Source organism: Cyclospora cayetanensis, unplaced genomic scaffold (assembly GCF_002999335.1).
Source record: "Cyclospora cayetanensis isolate NF1_C8 unplaced genomic scaffold, CcayRef3 CcayRef3_contig_12, whole genome shotgun sequence".
Classification (NCBI taxonomy): domain Eukaryota; phylum Apicomplexa; class Conoidasida; order Eucoccidiorida; family Eimeriidae; genus Cyclospora; species Cyclospora cayetanensis.
In genome coordinates, this window is record NW_020312059.1 from 253737 (window position 1) to 277115 (window position 23379).

Here is a 23379-nt window from a genome sequence, read left to right on the forward strand (position 1 = left end):
AGAAAACGTAGTTATAGCGCGTGTAGTTCGCGTCGAGATCCATGGACCAAATCTGGCGTTTTCGCTTTGTTTGGCTTGAGGGCTTATATGCTTAAGGGTTCAACCTCTCTCAGCAGGTGGACTAGACTGCGTTAAATCTATCAAGGCACCACCCTTTACAGCAGCTTTCCATTTTCGAGATGCGGAAAGTATATTCTGGGTCTTCGTGTCGGGCATCAGCTAAGACACCTGGATTGGGACACGGGGATCCTGTGAAGCTTGAGAATGTGGAACGGTTGGGAAGAAGAATGGTAATTGCTGCCCAACAGCGGCGATAAGCCGTGCCGGTGTACTCTCAGCGCATGCGTTCCTCGGATCTCAATATTGCAATAACGTACGAAGGTGTCCACTGCAAATAGTTGCCTACGGGACTAGATAAAAAATGAAGCAGGAAGACAAAGATGACCTCACAGGGGAGGCAGCAAGAAAGGAAATCATCTTCCAAAGGAGCAGGAGGCACTCGAATGTCCACTCACCAAGTTAGTGACGACAGAATTTACATTTCTATTGACACCAACTTGCGGGACTGTACTGCGCTTCTATTAGTACGGAATTCTTCTAGCACCAGTCCCAGCGCGTGGGATTTAACGCACCGTAAGAGCAGCTTACGAGCAAGTATAGACTGTCTGTGGCGCTAGAAAGGAAGTGCGAAATAGAGCTTAGGGGTCAAGAGAGCTCAGAAGCTAGCACTGCGAATCATTGAGGGAACTTGGCAAGGCATGCAGTTCATTCGCAACCACCTATGTACGCTAGACAGCAGATACTCCACAGGCTTTTTCCAGGTGCCACAAAACATTGCTAGGCCCATCGATACACCAAATTAGGATCCGGGAGCTCCGAAAAAAAATTGCAGAAGAGGGTGTGCCCACCCCAAACAGCTGTGACTAGTAGCAGGAGGCCTAGTTATTTCCAGCCGCATTGGCGACACCCTGTGGACCATGAGCATGAAAAAGGAAAAGCTGGCTGGATTTTTGCTTGAGCCTTGCAAAGCCAAAAGAGAGCCCAAGGCTGACTGCTTCTCAACAAGGAAAATACTAAGAATGTTTGGGGTGCGTGCCCAGGTCATTGTTTTGGATTGCTTCCTTGCAGTTCTCGCCGGCAGTTGCCGTTGCACTCGATTGTACACTATTCCCTGATGAGCCCGGCGGGGAGGAAGAGCTACGGTTGAGCTGGAGGTCCTGCGTGTCGATTGTGATGGTTACTGGGCCGTCATTGTGGATCTCTACGCCTAGAAATGTATACACGAAGGCACATGTAGGCGCCGGGATGTCCCGCACAAAAGAGGATACAAGAAGCCAATGTAGAGTGGTTAAGCGTGCGGCATAAGCGAAATGCAGTCGGGAAGCAAACGACAGTGCCGTGTAAAGCCTCGATAGGAAAGGATATGTTAAGGCGAGGAGGATCCTGTACACTGGTGGACACTGGATCCAGATGCTACAGCACTTCCCCACACTACACATTCCTTGTCAAGTTAGACAGAAAAAAGCATTTTAATTACAGTGGGCCAGGAGACGCTGACAGCAGTGTACCCCACAGGTTACTTCCACATCAAACCCCACCGGGAAGTGCGGTACTTCAGGCTTCTGTATGATGGCTTAGGACTAATACCTACGTGTGCATGTTTGGAATCGTCCGGTTTTTATTTTGTCTGGTTGGTACGCCGCCCGTAGACTTGCCACAAAGCTCTCATACATCGACCTTGCCTCGTCGGGGGACATCGCTGCGCAAAACGGTTATACCAAAGTCCTTAGATACCATTACAAGCCTCAGCACACAGCCCAAGGGAAGGGTTCTGTGCACTAGGAGTTTGAATGAAACGAAATACCACTACTAGTAATGATGTGACCCCAGACTCCTAGGGTTGGCATCGAAACTGCAAAGCCTAAACCCTCACCTCTGGAGAAGTCTGGTTGAAAGCCCTTTTTCGTTTGTGCTTGGAGGGTAAAGTTTGAGACCACCAAAATCTCTAAACGCAGCCGAACACATGCAAGTTTATACTGCTTTAGAATTGCGGTATGGTGGTATATGCTTTATGGCTGTCATTTACCATGAGCAGGGTTACGGATGTGGCTCGCAGCGTTGTATAATGTGGTGTGGATAGAAGGCACGAAAGCAACTCGGGTTTGGGTATGAGGGCATAGACCGGAGGCGCCTAAAGCTTACCGTAGCCGACGTCTGTAACGTTTTTCTGCCAAGGTTTTCCCGAAGGGTCCTCTGCAGAAACATACGCAACAGGGACATGGGTCTGCCGCTAGTTAAGCGCTTTGAAGGGTTGTGCGTGCAGGTTAAGGCGGCAGTGACGCCGACTGCCAACAGGCGAGGCAAAGATAGTGACGTCTCTCCGCAGATGCACAGAGATACTTGAGTTGAGAAAGCCAGGCAACAGCAGGTAAATGGAGGCAGGATTATTCGAGGATAATGTAGGAAACAGTAGGAGGAGAAGCACACAAGTAGACACCGATGCCAAAGAGGCAAGATGTGATAGTGGGAAGGAGGATGGCTTTATGCAGGCAGAGGTCAAGAGAACTCTCTGAGCGATATCACAGCAAGATGATTATGTATTTAGAAGAAGAATGAGGGAGAGGGAGTTCCCTACCCCAGAGGCGGGTGCCTAGGCACTTCTTCACACCATAGTCCAGATCCACCCTGAACCAAGGAAATGAACACCGACCGTCAAGCTTGTCCCTCTGTCCACCTGCTTTAGTTTAGAGTCCAAAAAAGGACGCCTTCATTAATGAGGTGCATGCCTTGTAGGAAAGCTCAAGGCTTCGGATGCCCAGCCTACTTGTGGTCCTTTTTGCTGATTCCCAAGAGACAAACAATACCTTTTCCAATACGTGAGACCTCCTCTCCAGTCGCTGCCACCCGAACAGCCGCCCCCTCAACACGCTGCAAGACCAGTTTCATGCTTGTGTTGTTGAGTTATAAGCAATGAGAAATATATCACTTAGAAATGGCTCTGTTGCAAACGGCGGTAAAGCTGCTGGAGAGGGGCACAACACAGAAGACTTGTGGTGGGAAGAAGAGGATCCTCTTATTGCCCTCTGAAACTTGCACGGCTGTGGTTTAAAGGTATATTGCCTGAGGTCTGCAGTTAAAGGATAGGGTATGTGTTCAGGAAAATGCTGTGGGCGAGGGTAAGGGCACTGAATCTGCATCAAGCAGTAAAAAGGTGACACCAGAAGATTAAGAAAGACAAAGAAGTACGATCCACAAAATAGTTGTCGGGCAAAGAGTGGTCCCTGTCCGGGCTGTGAGGATTGCGTAGGGCTGAGAACCAGGGGCCCTGGTATGTGGATTCCTTAGGAAACTCAAGCCACCAGCCTCTGTAAAGTATGCATGGAATCGATTCATGGTATTAATGTTGAGAGTCGCAGTTTAGGGCTTTGGGGGGAAGAAAAAGTCTGTCTTTCAGTCGTACTGTGGACTCGGTCAGTCGATTGAGCCACTTGGGTGTCGTGTTTCACGTTGTGATTTTGGTGTTTGGCTTTCGCTGCTCAGTGTTTAGACGATGCTTTGAATTGCAGCGTTCGCGTTTGGGATTTAGCTGATCGGTAGTAGACGGCTGGGCTCAATTTCAGGCCTAGTGCTTCAGGGTCAAAAGTGAGCTACCGGAGAAAGGGGGCGAGAAATTCACCTGTAGAGCAGGAACAAGAATTCCACTTCTGGCTATCAATTATGATGGGCTGTGGCCTCAAGCCTAGGCTGAACGGTTCGAGTGTGGGACTGGGTGGCAAAGGCGGTAATGCTTTTGTTTCTTCGTGGACCCCCAATTGTTTCCCTTTGCAGAACGCCCTGGAAGCTGCGCCATAGAATATCTCCTGGTGATAACCACTCAAAACACCATATTGACGACATGAAAGCAGAGTGATATCTTCCCACAACTCACAAGCCCTAGATTGGAAAGCAGCTCCACAGCTGTGTTATGCCTCTGAACTTAAGGCGTACAAACATGTGCAGCTGGATATCTGCCTTGCTGCGGAATCCAAGTATGGGAAGAGCCATTGTGTGCGCCTGCTACATTATATGTGCTCTTAGCCGCAGATGGCTCTGGGGCAGCTACTGCCAAGTAGCAGTACTGCCCTTGCTGCGAAAACTGATACTGGCATTACAGCTTTTAGTTATTCTGGTGTCAGAGCTTCTACATGGAATATACTAGCTGCAAATGCAAATTTCTATCTCCTCAAAGCTATACGCCTCGATATCTAAAGCGCCAAAACATGCAAGACTTCTTACCCCTCAGCCACTGCTTTCTCCCCTATCTTCAGAGCCCAGAAATGAACTTGCACATCCCCTTGCATCTACCTGCAGTGAAGTTGGAATTTGGGGTTGGAGCAACAACGGCTCCCCCAAACTACTGCACTAACATCATGAGTCGGCAGTAAATGGATGCCTCAAGACTCCAAGGAGCCGTAAAATTTTCAGGTGCTCGAAAGGAGAGTTCAGCCAGCGGGGGTCGGAATCAGATGGCAACCTAATTCGCGGCCATCCTTTTTCGGGTGATGTTCTCCGGAGCGGCTAACATGGACTAGCCGCGATACCTGCAAATTGCTGATAACTTACACAAGGTGTCCCTCGAGCTCCACAAGTCTTTTAATAAGTGCTGTCAGCTCACACCTCCTGTGAATGGCGTCTGAGGCTCCAAAAAAGACGCATCTCGGGTTGGTCGCAGTAACTGGTATCTCGAGTGCCAGTTGATCGTAGTCAAGGTTCCGTGCCTGTGGCAAGGGAGCTCCCTGGGTGTCGAATGATCCCCTGCGGATGAGGGCTACGGCAGAAAGGCAATAAAATTCATTAAGAAAGGTGTGAAAGAGCCCTTTTAGGTGCTTGACGTAGCTGCTGATAAGGCCGGGGCATCGCAGCTGCAGCCATCCATCCAGCCAAAGGGCACCCTCTCCTTGAGCTGGAACCAGCTCGCAGCCTACGAGGAAGAGCGTACAAAGCTTCCTAAAACTCTACATACAAAAATTCAATATCATTCAGCATAGAGGTATCGCCTAGACACCATATCTAACAACAGCCAAGAAAGGCACATGGTATAACAGCGACACCTGGCGAAACCAGGGAAAATCAGTAGCAGTCACACTTTCGAGAACACCATCAGATGCAGCAACACTAGTGAAGGGGGGCATACAGGAGAGGAGGAGGAGGGCGAAGACCGAGACGGTGGAAACGTCCTTGATGAAGAGCTTTGTGGTTTGTAGCTTTTCACCGAAGGCCACCCACTGAGTGTCATACTCGCAGGTCTTAAAGTTTATCGATGTCGGGTGTATAAACACCCTAAACAGCAAAACACAAATCATAAATTGTAAACAGCAAGACCTTATAAAATTGGTTGAGTATACAACAACAACACCGCGTATCGGAGCTGCAAGCGGTCTCTGCAAACCCTAAAACGTAAAGACGAAGAACTTCGAATAAAGGCATCTTTACTCTTGTGTTCGCAAATCTTCACCTTCAATTGAAGGCCTCACACCTTACCGCTGAAGCTTCTGTTTGGAATTACGCTTATCTTCTTGTGAGGAGATGGGGTCTGCATCGACTCTTGTAAAGAACTTCATTTGCCACGCTTCAGGGGCCTTCTCCAAAGTACCCGACCCCACTGCCTGCAGCAGTGTAGTACCACCGACAGATGATTCGTATGAAGTGGAAACATCAAGTGCGGCTGCTGCCGCAGCAGCGGTGGCCAGCACCTTTGTTGTGGCAGATTTGATTGTAGGGGCACCAACAGAGGAGGCTACAAAATGTGCTGTGGAAGCAGCAGCTAAAATAAAAGGGCTTCTGAACATCCCTGAGCGATTGCATCCAGAACCTCGCTTCACTGGGTTTTAGAAATTTACCGTGTAGATCCGGGGCGCCTGGATGGTTGCTACTTGTGGATACAACCCAGCGACAACACACGCCTTAATGTACCAATATATGCTTCTGACACTGTCTCTGGCCCTCCCTTTTGGACTTTGGCTCGAGACTACCCCCAATGTGCCTTCTGTGGATCCTATATCGCTAACGGACACAGGCGAAGATGTCTCCTCAACATGCAGGGCCACTTCATCGTCTCCAGTATCACTATCACAGCCCTCGACGCTGTTGTTGTTGCTGCTGTAGTTCAGGCTGATTGCTGATGTGGAGGGAGCCCCCTGTCTCATGCCTGTAAAGAGAGTTGAAGTACACATGGGCTTCTAGACACATATCGCTATTAAAGTTGTGTATACACATTCAAAGAAGTACAACTACAATGGAGAGTAAGATTAGGCAACAGAGAAGCAGTGGAAGAGGTACATGGCAAATGGAAAGAAATGCAAGTTTCAGGCCCAGAGGCATGGATGAATGGCTTTCTAGGCTTCTCGTTGCTTTTGGCATATGAGCATAAAGCCCTAAATAGTCATAAACAAAAGCGGCATTCTTGAATCGACTCACCTGTACTACTGCTCAATATCTGTCGTTCTGGCTCTCTGCCCATCATCGCCATCAGCCCTGCATCTCTGGCTACTCTCCTAAATCTCTTCCGTAAGGCCTCCGCAGCTCTGCATGTGCTGCTGTTTACTCCAAAGCGCATGCAGAATTCATCTTCTGCTCCCCGACCACACGCCACCGCAGCCTTCCATGCAGCAAAAACCCGCAGGTTGCTTACAAAATCGGACTGGCTTCGCGCAAAATGCTACACATAAAAACACGCACACAAGAGCAAACCGCAGGACATTAATCCTCAGCAGATTGAGGGACTGCTGCCGCGCGTCCACAAGTCGGAGTAGTGTAGGCGACAAGCTGACACTTCAGCAAGCGAGCATTAAAGAGGAGAAGCAAAGACACGCCAGCGAGAATGTAAGGGGGTGGCAGACGAAAAGTTACGACAGGAAACAAGAAACAGGGGGCGACAAGTAAGGAAATTTAAGAGCACGTCCAGATCAAAGGACAAATTCAAATGGCCTGGAAACTAGAAAAATCAACAAAAAGACAACGCGGTAGATAGAAACGCAGAGACGCAGACGGAACGCGCCATGCAAGGAGACACCAAGATGGAGTCCAAAAGAAGGATCATATGCATGTTCAATCTTTCGCCTTCTATGCGTAGCCGACCTTTTGTCTCTCAGCAGCCGCCTCTGCCCCAGGAATATACAGATCCGAGTCTGCAGCCATGAGGGCGCAGAGTGCGAGTGTTTCCTCAAGACAGCCGAGGGGTGCAGCAAAGATGAGCATTTTTGCGTAGGATATGCTCATGGGAAAGCGCGAGAGGAAGAGCCCCAGAGGCGTGAGTGACTCTCCCACAAGGCCTCCATTACATTCCAGAGCACCCAAGTGAACCAGGTGCCTGCATCAGCAGCACCAACAGGTACGGCAAGTGTATGTACCAAGATTCAGCCATCGGCGTGTGCTGCTGATACCGCTGCTTCTTATGCTAGCGTTGCTACAGCTGTTCACCTGATGGAGGCGTCTACATGGTCTTGGGCTGGCGGGTCAAGGCACTGGCCCAACAAATGGTGCAGAGGCTCCTCGGGGAAGATGGCCTATGTCAGCAGCAGAAAGTGCAGAAGCAATTGACGTTTGTTTGCAAGCACATTCAAAGAAACAGTTTCATGAAGTGCTCACTGGACGTACTAGAAATGCAGGATACGGGAGACGGGGACACGCATAAGGAAGGGGCGCTGCAAGGCACAGGCGCCCTAGAGTTCCCGCTGTGCCCCTCTCTAGGTTGCTGTTGGCACTAGCGCATTAAGAAAAGGAGACACACGGTGAGATGCCACAAGGCAGAAGACGACTTCAGGTGGTAGCGAAGCAAGTGGGGAGAGTGCCTAGGCAGCAAGACGTATGAAAAATACCGTGCACTCACTTGGACGTACAGAACCTGCTAGATGCAACATGAGAACGGCTTTGACAGTCAGAGAGTGAGGTACAGAGACAGAATGGGTAGAAATACGCCAAGGAGAACGATTTGATGAGGCACAGATGAGGGCGCCCCGACAGGACAGGGCCAGGCAAAAATAAGGCATAAGAGACCCTTGCGTACTTTTAGTTGGAGACAGACGTTGTGGAGGGCCTGACGATGCAACTCAGGAGTTTCAGCCCTGCAGCAGCAACAGGAGACCTGTGCACTCGGCTGCATGTTGGCATGCCTGTGCTTACAATCGCATATCTTTAAATTGCCTCTAAGAAGCTGTTTTCATCATCCCGGCTTGTCCAGAAACTTCTACTGTGAGTGCGGCTCTCAGCGAGTGAACATTAATGCTGGTGACTGCTGCAAGGCCCTGCACTGCAGAACTAAAGTAAGCAAGTCTTGTTATCAGGCTGTTGCAATGCATCAACTGGACAGCCTAGCCTTCTACCTGATGCTATTCTACACCCCTATGCTCGTTCTGTCCCTACATCCTTAGTCATGAGCAAGAGGGTGTATTAAGTGAGAAATGTGGAACACCGGCTTACTGGGGCATGTCATTGAACTCGCCCTTTTCGTAGAGCCTGAAACAGTGGCCTTCAGCTACACGACCCGCCCTTCCACTCCTTTGTTGAGCATTTGCCTTCGTGATGAGCTCCTCTTGAAGCTTGCTGCTGCGTCTCGATGGATCGTACCGTAGCATTTTGTGCGTCCCGCAATCCACCACATACCCCACATCCTTGGTACACAGGAAACACAAACTACAAAAGCCTAATCCACAAGCCCTGACGCACGTCCAAGCATAGGACAGTAAGAAGGCGTGAATGAGTCCTCTTTCGCAATTTGGCATATGAAGGACCGGGTAAGGGATTTACGCTGATTGTGATTGACGTTTCGGCGATGTTCGTCGCAACAACAACCTTCCTCCAGCCGGCAGGAGGTGCAGCAAATACCTGAAGGCGAACATTACAAGCTAAACGGAAATATCCTGCGCACGAGGAGGCGGCATCAAACCCATGATGGACAGGGTAAGCAAAGGATCACCCCTATATACGGGATCTGCGACTGCGATCGCAGCACGAGTAGCAGTCGCACTAGCAGCAGCACCGACAGCAGCGGAAACACTGGAGCTTGCAGAAAAAGCAACAGCCGCAGCAGCATATAACCTTTTGCTGCTGTCGTGGATGGAGCGACGCGTGGCATGGCAACACCCAGAGGTCCAACTGAAGCTCCTCAATCGCTCGGCAGACGGCGGAAACCTCTCCAACTCCGCTGCAGAACACAATTATAGCTGTCCCCGCTCCCTGCTGTTGCTCCTGTTGTCTCAGTTTTCCTACGCGGTGTCCTCGAGGAGCGCCTGAGGCAGACTTCCCACACGGTATTCCTGTCAGGTGTACGTGACGGACCACCGCTGCAACCAACTGCGGTAGCTGCGGAAGCGATCCCACTGGGGTCCCAGCTGCTGTTGCTGCTACAGGTGTTGTCTGGTTGCCAGGAGAACTGTGATTTGAAAAAAATGTATCTTGGTGTACATCTCGCCATTCAGTTTTCGCTGCAGCAGGCTTGGCTCCTCCCCTGTACCTCGCCTCAACTGCTGAAGCAGCTGCAGCTGCTGAAGCTCCCTGATATGCAGAAGGAAGCGAAGGCCTTTCACACATTTCCAGCACTTCGCTGAGATAGTATACAGACACTGGAAAAGTCCTCCCTGGAACTCTAAGGATGGCCACACTGTTGTGCAAATGTTCCCCCTCATCCCGCAGCAATTGCTGCTGCTGCTGCCACATGTGCCGCTGATCCTGCCACCTCCTGCAACCCGAGGGGGCCCTTAGTGCGACAAGCCGCTCTGGACGGAAGTACGCGACAAAGTGCTCTACTGCCAGAGAGGCACTCATTACTACGACCTTGAGCTGAATAGAAACCGCATTGCAAACCAAAGTGACACCAAAAATGAGCATTTCTACCCAATCACCAGTCTCCCAGAGAGTTCTTCATGGTATCCATGCTTTGGAAACAGCACACGAAACAAGGAAAGCTCAGTTTTCGCTGCCAATGCAATTTTTTCTGTCTCTGCTGCGTGCTGTAGAGCACCCGCATGCAACATGAACCCCAATTTCCTTGCTTTCGGAGTCCTATTTTGCGGCTCAGGGTGCCAAATGTACAGCCTTGGTCTCTGCCTAGCGCTCTTGCAGCCCCTGGTGTACTTAAGACCCCAACGAGGTTGTGGTTTGTAAAGTGTAGCATACATTGTGGCTCTTGTTGGCAAGGGCCTTGGCAAGGACCAGGAGGAGCATATCCACTTCAGTGCAGCGCTCGTGCACCTCATCCACCACCACCACCGAGGCCCTCTCCAACACACTGGCGACATCACACGCACCAACTAACAGGCTTATATGTGATACGCCACAAATGATAGAGGAGGAAAGACTGAAGGTGGCATTCTGTATCCAGCGTATCTGGATAAACAATATGCTATGCGCCATTTCGTACATCCAGAAGCACGCGTGAATCCACGAACGCACATTCACAAATCAGACACAATTCGGTCTTCCATGTATTTGAAGGCCAGACTGGCCAATGAGTGATAATTCTATATATCTACCAAAGGAACACTTGTAACGGTGTCTTTCTCCTCAGTAGCCCTCGCAATGTGGAGCCTAGAGGAAAGGTCCCTTACTCGCCGCTCAGGATTTGTCGAAGGAGAACGCCGTGGGTGCAAAAGAGGAGACGCGTCTGCTGGCTGAGTCGAGACTCCAACCGCACTTGGTATCCTACGAGGGCCCCCAGAGGTGACCCCATTTCGGAGGCCGCCCTACTAGCCACCGATACAGCAGCCAACCGCCGGGGTTGCGTACACACGACAAAACCAGGAAACTGATCCTTACTAATGCTGCTGTTGCTCTGCAGCTGCTGCAGTGCGATTTGAGCCGCTGCTTCTAACAGCATACGAGGCAACTGGGTCGTCTTGCCAGACCTGCGTACAATTACAGCAGCAGCATATGAAACAGCAAACGCAAATGCACCGGCAACAGCGTATGGGATAACAGCAGCAACAGCGCACGCTGTAGCAGCACTTGACGAAGGAATTCAGGCTTGAAAATATGCAAAAGAGAGCTACAGCCGCACAAGAAACAGAAAGAAGCTGGGAGCAGCAGTACCACTCTACAGAGCTGGGAATGCGCATAGAGTCCAGAGTGCAATCACTGCCACTGGCAACGAAAGAGAGGTGCAGAGGGACGGTGGGCAACAGGAAGAACAGTTGGTGGTCAAAAGAATCGTAGAGACTGGGAAAGGCTTATTCCACGGCTTACCCTGTTTCTCCCTGTACTACAAGAACTCGCTTAAAAGGATTCCCCATGAACTCCAGAACTGTATCAAAGTGCTGCCGCACAGGAAGGCTCATTGCATCACGGGAAGCCGGGTGTTCTGCCCCCTTCAAAATAGTCTTGCAGACTTGAATTTCCCCTGTTGTCAGCCCTTCCATCGCATGACTTTGCGTATGCGGCCCCCTAGGGGGATTGGAGGTCCTTCTGACCTCACCCTTGTCTCTTACACTTTTGGGGGGCAGAGGGGGGACCCCATCATCCCCTGCGTATGAAAGAGGGGAGGTACTCCCTTGGCACTGCTGACTTTGCTGAGAAAGTGCCAGTTCCTGTCCTGTGGCTGCCTCTCCTGCCGCTAAAATAGGTGCCCCTGTTGCTACTGTCACCCATCGAGCAACCATCCCCCGAGGGCCGTCCGGTTCTTTAGCGAGCAGTTCATCAAGTTGGGCTTCGAATTGCCACGGTGCCTGCAGCAGTGCTGCCACATCGGAGATCGAGGTCTCGCAAATAGATGAGGATAACACATTTAAGATTCTAGAGGGACAGGGCGGTCTCGGAGAGCTCCCAATCGGGCAGCCTTGAAGAGATGCTTTCTCCGACAGTTGCTGCAATGGACGTGAGAGGCGCAGTGCATTGTGAGCACCAAAAGTCCCACATATAATGGCCCCGACAATTTCCGCATACGGGGGGTGGGTAATCTCAGAGAGAGAGACCACTTCTTCAGAGGGCGACCCACAAGGTACCTCCGATGAAATCCATACAATGGGTGGTTCTAGAGGATACGCTGCCCCAGGCGGAGAGAAAATGTTTAGCACAGAAATCCCTTGAAAGCCCTCCTGCAGATAGTCAGAACCCAATGAGGCCTTCAAGCAGCTCTCTATAGACGATGCAGCAGGGGGGTCTATGGGTACGCGCAAGTGGAAGCCCGTGGGAGCTCCCAGCCAATCTTCAGAGATCTCTTGCTTCGAGGCGTCCCCCTGTATGGGTACCCTCAACCGCAAGGACACTGAGTCCGGAAGCAGACTTTCTGAGGCTTCCAGCTCCTGATGTTTAATCTGAACGCATCTCACAAAACTCAAGAGCAGCCGAGACTACAACTCTAAAAACACGATCAGCAAAGCACGCCTAAGACCAGCGTTGAGCCCTTGTCCCAAACCAAATTAGCACTTGAGGTTTGAAAGGCCTCGATTCAAGAATAATTACCGCTTCAGTTCGGTTCAGGAAGTCAGCTTCCGCAGTCAGAGCTGAGCCCCCAAGGCGCTGAACCAATGCGCGCGTCTGTGCGACCTCTGGCGTTCCAACAACTGCTCCTGCAGCGGCAGCTACAGCAGCAAACGCGTCGGCGAATGCTGCCACGGGTTCTCCTTGCTCCTGCTGCTGCGCATCCAGGGTCCTGGCGGCAATGGCATACAGCCCTGTGCAACAACATAAAGAGCTCAGGGCCCCTGCAAGTTGCAGAAGAGTATCTAGTAGGGCCTTTTCACGTGCTCCATCACAAAGGGCTTTGAGCGACCCAAAGAAACGCTCCTTTGACGCTTGCAGTGCCTTCTCTCCCCTTTCATCCTCCCGGTGCTGCTGTTGCCGCTGCTGGGGGGAGGCCCCTTGACATCGGATTTCAATCTGTTTTCCCGCGGGGGAGAAGTGAGACGGCAAGGAGCCCTCGTCTGCAGTGTTGATGGCAATAAAGTCCTGGCAGCTCTCCACGACCTGAAGAAAGGCCACCGTTTCTGTCTGTTGTACCACCTGCTCCTGGGGTTGTTGCCGCTGCTGTGGGGAAACCACCAACACTGCAAGGACAGCTTCTACTGCAGCGGAGGAAATTTCCTTTTCAAACTGAAGGTGTCCCGTCAGCTCCTTGAGCAACCTTGTCCTGAGGGCCCCCATGGCCCTCGGGGCGTTCATCTGTCTGCGCAGGGCCCACGAAACACTAGAGATCCACTTGCTGTCTGTCCACTGCAACGGGAAAAGAAGAGACTCTGCGCTGCCTCCTTTCCCCGGTTCCGCGGCATAAAACTTTTTACCAGCCAAAGCAGCAGCAGCAACCGCAGGGTGCTGGGCAGTAACATGCGGAAGTACTTCCTTCAGCACCATGGAGACCTTCTTTCTGACTGCCTCCGCCATATATACAGTTGGCATCTGTGCTTCCTCCTCTAGTCGTTGAATTTCTCTCTCTTTCTCCTTCTTTACTTGTTTGAGCCTGTTTACCTCTGCCGCTTGCTGCCGCTCAAACTCTGAAGCGTAGCGGTGTGCACTGCTTATCTGCACCGCCACAGGAACCTCGGAAGCGCCCTTTGAAGGGCTATCAGATAATAAGGGAGAGTTAACATTGACAGCAGCAGATGTGGGAGGGGCAATCCTGGGGTCATCACCGGCGCCAGACTGTCTTTGTTTGACAGCCTTTGGACCGGTAGCAGCTGCTGTGGGTGCTGCTACTGGCATTGGTACTATGCCACAGGTAGATGAGATAGCAACATCAGCTGGTTCCTCTGCAGCAGTAGGTCCAGTGGCAGCTGCCTTTGTTGCTTTCGATCTAGCGCTCGTTTTCTTTGACCCTGCTGCAGGTGAGTCAGCTCCTTCCTGCTGCTGCTGCCGGAGCGGTTGAGGCGCCTGCCCAGAGAGGACTAACCATGCCTCCTTAAAAGGGGAGGGAAAGAGCTTCTCGTATGGCCGTGTTGGCTCTAAATGGTGGAGTGCCAGCAACGCGCTGAAGTGCTCACTATGGGCTTTGAAAGGGAATTCCTCGTTCGTAAGGAACCTAGTAAAAGCCATTCACAAGTACTTTCACAAGTACACATTTAAAAAACAGGCAGAAGACAACTTTGCAAGCGACGCAGAAAACTCGTAGGTGTACGAGTTTGGAGCTTCCTCAGGATATGTAGGTTGAGCACTACGGCTCCTGAAACAGGATGTGCAAGTAAGAAACAGCACCAAAGGAAGGTACACAGCAGTACACGGGCATTGGCACTGGTAATGCTGCTGATATGCGCTTACTAAATTGGAACAGCACTTTCTGTTCCATGGGCTGGGATATGCCCTTACCGCATGGTTTTGGAACTATCCTTGTGATTGATCAGGATGCATTCCGTTTTAAAGAAACCCTTAGAAGCCCTCCGCTGTTCGTACTGAGGCTTCGGTATCTTGTGCTGAACAAACACCTCGGTTGAAATTTTAGGGGTTGAGCGTCACGAAGTCAGCAAACAGACAGGCGTATCACCGTGGCGCTCCTTCCACCCTGACAGTTCGAGCGTCAACTTTTGAGCCCTTCTCGCAAGCTCTAGATTAAAATCGCTCACCTTCTGGCAGTGATTGTGCAAGACTTCTTTGGGCAACCTCTGAAAGGGTTTGAGGTCAATATAGCCCGGAGGCCGTTCTGGGGGCTGTGTAACCTGCAATAGGGCGAAAAAGTCCACCGTGTATGACTTTCCCTTGAAGCCAAATTATCGAGGCTGTTGCGTATATAGTGATTCATGACAGTAGAGCAGAGCCCCTTGACCCTAATTTTTAAGTGTCTAGTAGGAGCAGAGTACAAGACATCGTCCTTCGTGCGTGCTTCGGCCTCAGGGTTAAGCTACCTCAGGTGTTGGAGAAATCGCGGCCTTCTGCTTGGCCTTGCCATTCTTATCCTTCTCGGTAGACTCTGCTGTTGTGGTTGACCTGCGTAAATGGCATGCAAGATACTCTTTCCCTTTATCCCTAAACTCGCGAGTTGCCAATGTCCAGACAGGGACCTTGCGAGGTCCTGGAGCAGCATCTTACTTGGACTTCTTCGGAGCCATCTTTTCGAGCTCTAAATGAGCAATCTGAAGCCATGAAGGTGAAGCTATATGTTTACAGCCTAGTGGAAGTTCTAGGCATACAGAAGGCACAGACAGCGGTATGGGGGCTTCTCTTAAAAATCAATATATTGGTATCGCCCCCACTCCCAGGCATATGTATATCCGAGCTAATGGCTGGAATGCCTTGAGCAGGGGTCAACAACTAAGTTTGTATAGTTGATTCGGCTATGCCGCGGGTGTGTACTCGGGGCTGCATGCGGTCCCCTGGTTCAATCGGACACTTCAGCAGTATTCTGTACCTTTGCTGGCTTCTGCATCGTTAATTATTGATTCTGTAATTTTGCATAACCTTAAGCCATGTTCCCCTTGGCAGTAACCATTATTCTTGCGAGCAGGTCTAAGATCGTATAGGGAGTAGGTGTAGTGGCTGTTGGAAGGGCTTTCAAGGGAAACTTTGATGCTTAGGATTTGCAGCTTAATGTGTGGGCATTTTCTGAAGCTCGAACATTCTTAGGTTGGGCCAGAGGCTCCCCTCCTATCCTGTGCATTATACTGTACCCCGACCGTATTCAGTAACCTGCAATGCGAGGTTTTGCTATATTTGACGAGGAACACAATGCAACACGTATATGGATGCGGATTTCTATACGTCGATAGTGCCTTCCAGGGGCTCAGGACATTTCTGCACATGCTACTTGGATAGGAAACTCATTCCACCTTCCGGGTAGGAGACATTTGCCGATAGTGTGTGTGCCTATCTTGAGCACCCTGCTCTTTCCCGTGGATATTTTTAGCAAATTAGAGAGCCATGACTCCTGAGGTACTGAGAAACTTAGTTTTGTGCGACAACGGCCCTGTTAAGCTGCTGCTTGGAAAATAGCTAAAGCGGAGTGGATACGGAGGGAAAATTTCAGAAACTGCACAAATAAATAGACCTTGCTATACCTGGGACCTGAATACGATCGCATTTGGGTAAGAAACACAACTTTTGGGAAGCTACATCGCGCTGTTCCCAAATCAATGAGTACTTACCGACACTTCTCTTGTTGCTGCATTGTTTTGGCCGAAAAATAGTCGAAGCAATGAAAGCAAACGTGGAACCACAGTATAAAACAAGTCACCCCACAGGGGCTCGAACGTACATACGCTTTTATGCTGCAAATTATCTTTTATGGAAAATTTTTTTGTCGCCTTTGTGTGCATTCTCTACACATCTACTACAGTGCACAAGTTGCAAGCTTTTGCTGCACTTCAGCTTCCTACAGGCATTCTTTAAGAATAACCAAGGGCGCAAGATCTCAAGGGAAATGTTATAAGCTTGGAATGAAGTGTCCCTTTAAGAGCACCTTAGACTGAGCGTTACAATATATTGCCCGCCCCCCCTAGACAGCTAACCTAATGGGTGAGCCAGTCGGGGTCCGTGTAGCTGCATCCGCTAAGCGATCCGGACATGGACAGCTAGCTACACCTAGTATCTAGCCCACAAGCGAACATAATCGCGTCACCTTCCATGGATTTACAGAACTCGGCAGCAAATGACATGTGTATGTACAAGCAAAGTAGTCAATTCGCTTCTTTTGTAGTAGAATGTGATTAAGTGCAGCTCCGCCTGTTGCAACTTTCCCGTTGCACCTCAAGACATAAGTCCTCGTGTTCCGTAGGACTACGTCCAGACCAACTGCGCGCAGTACACCAGAAGAGTCCTAGCCCCATTACTACTCTCCTTGCAAGCAGAAACATCAGAACAGTGCAAACACAAAAACAAATATGCGATTAAGCCGCGAAAGCAAGGTCAGAAGGAATATAGACACACATAATTGTCAACAAGGGACGAGGGACCAAACCAACCCGACCGCGGAAGTGCGATGGAGCGCTGTCGTCGGAGCGCTCAAATGTGTGATCTCCTTCCTATAGGAAAACCGAAGAGAGTAAAGCGGGTAAAAAGAACCAAAGTGTACACTGGTTTAGTAATACCACTGACTTCTCATGGAGCAATGTATGCATGCAAAAACCAGAGGTAGTGCATGCAGCATAGTGAACTTCAAAGCTGTGGAAGAGACGTATGAAAGAATGAACGGACGACATATCCGGGTGTGCTTGCGAAAAAGTGAGCGTAGGGAACACCTTGAGAACAAAGCCTAACAACATATCAGGCGGTCCTCGTAGGTAGATGTAGATATTTTAGGTAGATTATGTGCTGCTGCTGAATTACATGGTAGTCGCCATGGAATTCGGGAACTAGCGTTTTTACCAGAGCCGCAAAGTTTCTTGCAGGCAACAATACCAGCAATGGCTCCTCCATACACCATTGAAGTTGGCGTTCCCAAACGTGTTATATTATAAACCCCGTCTAGTAAGGCTCCAGAGCTTGAAAGTCCTAGAAGCCAACACCTTTTTGAACCACGTGTATCCTCCGCCTCCAAATGGACCACTTGCCTGTGTAGCACGATCCACGCATAATCTGTTCAGCTCTACAAATTGTTCCTAGGAAATCAGTATTGATAGTTCTTTGGCACCTCTAAAATTAAGGGCGATCGATACAGTAAAAAGGAGCATTTATTTGTGAGACGATGGCTACTAGTCCTAGCCAACTAGCCGCAAGCTTGTATCTTTGAAGAAATCCTAGCGCCACTCGTAAATCCAGCCAGTCCGCCGGGATCGAATTTCCAGCCTCGTGCTGGTCCTCCTTCAGCTTTGCTCATAGTTTTGCATGCATTAGCCAAATGCCGCTGAGTCCCTCTGTTGCTAAGCGTGGCGGCTCACTCCAGATCGACAGGTCCACGTCTGGATCGGAGAGAGGCTCCTCTGTGTATAACGGGAACGCGGGAGAGCAACCTGCAGACGAGTATACTGTCGTACTATGAACCGAAGTAGCACAAGGAAGAATAGAGAGTCAGACGGTTGCATGTCTCTGAGCGTAGAAACACAAGTTCAAAAGAATACGGATGCTGCGCTGTAGCTGGGCATCTGACTCAGGGTGATTCTCCGTGTTTGTCATAGTCAATGTGTGGGCAGGTCATAGATGCAGGCCAGAACACAGTGAAGAGCTTTAGATTTGTATCCATAGTAATGCTACTATAGAATGTGTGAAACTTGCATACATGAGGTACAAATAATTGAACGAATTCCTGAGCCTTAACAAAACTGGATAGCGAAGTAAAAGCTATTTTGACCCCTGATCCGCGGCAGTTCCACGCAAAACTCAGGAAGTCAGAATCAGCCGAATTACTTTAAAAACGGAAGGATTTGTCAAAAGGTTGGATTTGACGAAGAACTGCGCGGCTTCAGCCGTTGACAACCTGGGTATGATGGTACATACTTTCCTGCAGCGGAGCGCGCTACAGTCCACCAGAAGAACCGTGAGATACATTTTTTGCAGTGCGAATCTTACCATGGCCCCAAAGAGTCCTGGTATCTGCTTTGAGCGAAACGACACTGCAAAGTTGAAGTCGGAATGCACAAACAACGGCGCTTAAGCCATAGCAGGCGATCCTCAAAATGATAGTGCTCTACCTTGCCACTCTAAAATCTGGCAAAAAAACTGGATCCGCGAGTGTCAAAAGCAGGAAACTCCCCCTATATTGCTAGAAAGCGTAGGCCACCACAAGAAAGTGCGGCTGTGCTGCAAAATAATGAATTGCGGGGGCATCGCGAAAGGACTTCGGCGACTCTGCTGGTGATTTCCTTTTCTACTTTCCTCTAAGGTCACACTGCAGGATTTCTCCGAGCCAGTGAACAAGTCGATGATTATCAAGGCAAGCCTGGAAGTTTCTTATTGTGATATATTTAAGACCGCTGCAATGTCTGCACAGTGAAGTGGCTCCCATAAAAGAGTACGCGCAGTATTTCATTCCCCACACACGGGATTCAGCTCCTCTTTAAGCACTGGATACCAATTCTCGGTTTCGGTGCAGCAACGAGAATAACAGGTAATAATCTGATGTTTTGGCAACCCGTAGCCTGTTGGGAAAGAATGGCAAGCACGAATGCGTGACTAACATTCGTTGTTAGGAGTAAATGCCACTCACAATCGGGCAGTGCAAATATTGGAGGAAATGTAGGGAGGCCAGTAGGCTTCCTTGCTGTGGCACCTGTCTCCCCTGACAACGCAGTAAACTGCATTTTCTGAACTGGACCAACCAAAGTAGCAGTGGTTGAAGTAACATCCCCAACGAAATTTCGGTGACGACGTGCACGCTCATAGAGCTTTGACATGTCCGTGGGGGTGCGTAAAGGCAAAGGCCATGCCTTGATTGTTTGAAATTTTGACAGACCTTGCTCGACATCAGCAGCTGAAATGCTATTTCCCCATAGCACAGTTTACCCTGTAAAAACAACACTTGAATGCCCTCACATACCACTGTTTGTTTTGTAACAGTGGAGGTGCAGGCCTTAGGCGCTCTTAAGCATCTCACTTACAGACAAAGACTACTTCCATGTACGCAGATATCCAGCTTCGCTTGATACGGGACCTTATATCCCTCTTTTCTTCCTACTGGAGCTCAGCGGAAACATTTGCCAGTCTCGACTGAGTTCAGGTATACTCGAGTTTGCGAATGCCCGGATCGAACGCCGGTGTTTATCATCAGCGTGAATAGGAGAAAGCGCCTGTACACCCAGATGTTGAGCAGACTTGAACTCGTTTGATTTGTCAAACCACTCGCCAACACAGGGCAGCAGCGACTTTAACTATGCACGTAGCTTCTTCAGGGGTTTAGAGTTACGCAGATGCACCACCATTCGTTCCCTTTTCGGCACCAACGTCGGGTTATGCCCAAAGGCGCTGGGCAACTTCTGCAGTCTGCCTTTTTCAAGAAATCATCCCTATATCGCTCAATCTTTACATTGTAATGTGTGAGCGTCCGTGGCTGCAAAAACAATCTTAGGCTGACCCGGGAGTCAGCTCGATAGGGTGCACAGGACAAGCAACAGGCCAGCTGCTAGCCGTCCGCCAATATTTAGCACATCCACTAAATGTTTCCTCATGTGTGCCGAGTCCTGCTGTGTGTTTGTTTAAATTTCAATCGAATACCCTAGCTAAGAGTTGTTTGGATAGCCACCGTGCCTGGATGCATGCTAACCACCGGCTTTCCTTTGTACGCTACTGAGTTGCCCGCCCAAAGACTTTGCCTCAGCTTGCTGAGGTACCGACTTTACCCCGCTCACGACAGAAAGAATGAGTGTTCTTCAGGTTATCAGGAATTCTTTCTGCTTAGCTCTTCCCCGCACACTATCCTCCGTAACGCGTAGCTGTGGTTGCATGCACGCCTTCCATTGGGTAACTCATGGCATAGCTTCGATCGAGTAATGGTGCACCGGGCCTTGATAGAGGTCACGGAATATAGTGATAGAAGCTGGTTCCACTTTAAGAAAAAGCTTTGCTGTCCTAGCCTGGCCAGCTCGTGAAAGACACCGCCTTCCAGGGAGCCGGTGTCTTTGGTACTGCTCTAAGAAGTGAACAGGCACATCAATGGTGCACCGCCTTTCCTTGTGACAAACGCACTTCACCTTTAGCTTCAAGCAAAGATAGCAACTCTTCACCGCTAATGTGAACTAGCATCTGCGCAGAATTGCTCCGTGGTGAAAGTGCCACATGTGCGATTGCTAATGGCATAGCTTACAAATAAGTGGAGTAATTTCTGCACGGCCTTCAGGTACAATGAACCCATGGGGTGACTTTGTCGACAATCAAATGGGCGTACTGCAGATTAAAGGCAGTGAGCATTGAGCATGAACCGTGCAGCTGGGCAACTGTGCCTCTGACTTCCGTGGCCTCTTCACTGCATCGAAGCTTCCAAGGGTGTCTTCTGCTTCCCTGAGGCACTTTTTCTGCTCACCAGCTTGAACCTAGGGTGTCCAGTTCCGTTGTTCATGTTCTTTGGAGCATCAATCGAAAAAGCAGGAGTGGTGCTTGTTTGTTCCTGAAACTTCAACCAGCCCATCATGTGCAAATGACCTACTGGTCGCTCATTTACTCGCGGAGTCGCAACCCACAATGCAATTACACGAGGGACTTCGGGTAGACCTCAGATAATTACTGGTACAACTGCAACTCGTCAACGCTATGGCTCTTGCGAGCGAGAGTTTAACATTTCTCGATATACGAATGTATTGTTTGATTCCCTCTCTTCCACCTTCTTAACTCCAAAAAGTTTGTTGTTTTGCTAATCTCGGGATACACCGATGAGTCAGGACTTGTACGAAGACTTGTGCTGTAGTAATCCTTGCAGGTACTTAGATCCTCCTACATCAATAGCTACGTCCACACTGCTCATCCATCCAGTAAGAGCAGTCTTTTCTTCTAAGAAATACAAAAGGAGTTACCTTTCCAACTGAATGATGAATTAATCGACTACTTCCTCATCCTCAGGCCGTCATACCTTTATGCCCTTCATAGCCTCGTCGTCGCATCTCAAACCTATAATCGGCTAATCAAACAAGCCCTTTCACCTCTGTGAAGCTTCTACGTTCGCACCAGCATGAAGGCCGGCCCTTGCCGCCGCCAGCGTCGTTATTCCGCTGTCAACTTCCATACCCAGATGATACTTTTAGATTGCCGCCAAAGGAACTTAGAAAAATGAATTACCAAATAGGTTGGTCAAACGCAGTTGGACCGTTGTAAGCAAACCCTACGTCCCACTTTGTTCATCTTTAGGGTAACCTGACATCCCAGTGCGTTGATAACCAGTGGATAAGACAGAACTGCTAGAGCAAACTGTGCAGCGCTACTATCGCTAACGCTTTACCCGAAGTATTTGTTGCAGGGCACTGAACTCAAGTCTAAAGATAAACTTATTAGAAAGCTACTGAATGCTTCTCGAAAACCCCCGCTTCAACTGCTCCCGCCCGTGAGGCTTCCTGACTTGAGGGAGGAGACCAGCAGGAAGCTCGTATCTGCACTTTTTTAACACTCCAAGCATTCACAGCCATTCGCAATCAGCACCTAGTTAACACGCAGACAACAATACACCTTCTTTTATCGAGCCGACAGGACCCTGGAAGAAATGTAGACGACTAGATATACCGAATAGTCATTTCTTTCCTCATTCTTGGTTGAATGCAACTAAAGTAGTAGAAATCGGTGAAGTGTAGCTCAGCCCGCTAATCTACGGATTCATTGCATATGTTTCGGCTCGCATCACTAAAGACGCGCGTTTGACATTATTTCCCCAATAATTTTTGTCTCAAACTATCAGTTAGTTGCTTTAAGGGCAGCCGCTAAATCTGGCAATGGTATACCAATGTGCCCTTCATTTTTGCCAGGGGTATTAGCCTCTGTTCTGCGTTGGGTAGTCTTTGGCTACAGGCTTGGCAAGTCTTTGACAGCGTTGATGCGCTGGAAGTGGGGTAACAAATTGTTGCATTTCACTGCCTCATTTTGCAATTCAGTGGTATCCATGCACATCTATCTAGCCACGAGTCGTGCCAAGTATGCTCGTCGTGCAGCAGACACAAGTTTGTTGGTATTGGAGCTAACTTAGTCTGGATGTTGATACTGCGTCTCTGTATGCTTTCCTCTTGATACCCGGTAACTGATTGATTTGGCTGTAACTAACCGGAAGAAAGCCCTTCAAACGGCAGAAGCCTGTCGCATGATAAGCGAGAGCTTTACCGTTCGAGCTAGACGTTGTCTCTAAGGGTAACAATTCCTTATCCATCGTTGACCCCTGCCGAGAACGTGGGGGGTTTTGCGCAAAAGCTGCCACATGACTTTGAAGCTACAATACCGTAACATGTGACCTACACATGGAGTTGCCTGTTCGGAAGCACCAGAACCTTGGGCCCTACTAGGCTGCAAGCTTTAGAAATCTATGCGTGGGTATCTGGACCCACCGTTAGTAATTTGTTGCTCTGTAGTCCCTGAGATCTCCCGTAGAGCACCAATGGTGCATTACGATATATGACGATCGTCTATTTACGACACTCTGCGGCTGTGCACTCCTTTGATTGCCTCTCTCCAAGCAAGGAGGATGTGGTTGAAGAGAGAAGAGGAAACTGGTGATGCAGAGAGAAGAAAGCTTTAAGAGCGTCCCTACACCGCAGCACTAACACATAATACTGGTGCAGGCTAGAAGTAAGGACCTGTTATGTGTATTTAGGTGTGTATTGCTGTAAGAGACAGTGAGACCCAGTCCTGTTCAGTCTGGGGCTCTTCGGCGGAGAAAGCTGCTGCAGTGTCGCGGGATAGGAAACTGGCACCCAGGCTCGAGCGTCTTCTTTCTTCGTCCTTCTGCGTCTTTTCAGCCGTCTCAAATAAACATTCAGAGAGTTAATTCTTTCCAGGAATTAGAATTTCATTTGCGGTTGCTTTACTCCCCTGGTGGCTCGATGCCCAGCGGGACGTCGGCTGCTCAGTCTGCTCCACTGTCTTCGG

The 23379-nt window shown here is 49.6% G+C and overlaps 2 protein-coding genes across 2 annotated transcripts; both read right to left on the reverse strand.

Moving 5' to 3' along the window:
• Nucleotides 1-1073: 1073 nt before the first annotated feature.
• LOC34618750 (D-aminoacyl-tRNA deacylase) lies at nt 1074-2946 on the reverse strand. The gene is made up of 6 exons (XM_022732068.1): nt 2825-2946; nt 2636-2685; nt 2203-2253; nt 1934-2005; nt 1652-1759; nt 1074-1267 (listed from the first exon to the last, which is right to left on the reverse strand). The coding sequence occupies exons 1-6, from the start codon at nt 2944-2946 to the stop codon at nt 1074-1076; spliced, it is 597 nt and encodes a 198-aa protein (XP_022592509.1).
• Nucleotides 2947-4598: 1652 nt separating this feature from the next.
• Nucleotides 4599-14603, reverse strand: LOC34618749. Its single transcript, XM_026336294.1, has 18 exons — nt 14523-14603; nt 14269-14372; nt 13244-13984; nt 12397-13210; nt 11218-12269; nt 10584-10880; nt 10153-10264; nt 9076-9816; nt 8785-8862; nt 8458-8648; nt 8045-8102; nt 7459-7544; nt 7117-7348; nt 6457-6697; nt 5880-6187; nt 5521-5645; nt 5174-5319; nt 4599-4960 (listed from the first exon to the last, which is right to left on the reverse strand). Exons 2-18 carry the CDS (start codon nt 14271-14273, stop codon nt 4599-4601), a joined length of 5589 nt encoding a protein of 1862 aa, XP_026192079.1. The 5' UTR covers nt 14274-14372; nt 14523-14603.
• Nucleotides 14604-23379: the final 8776 nt, after the last annotated feature.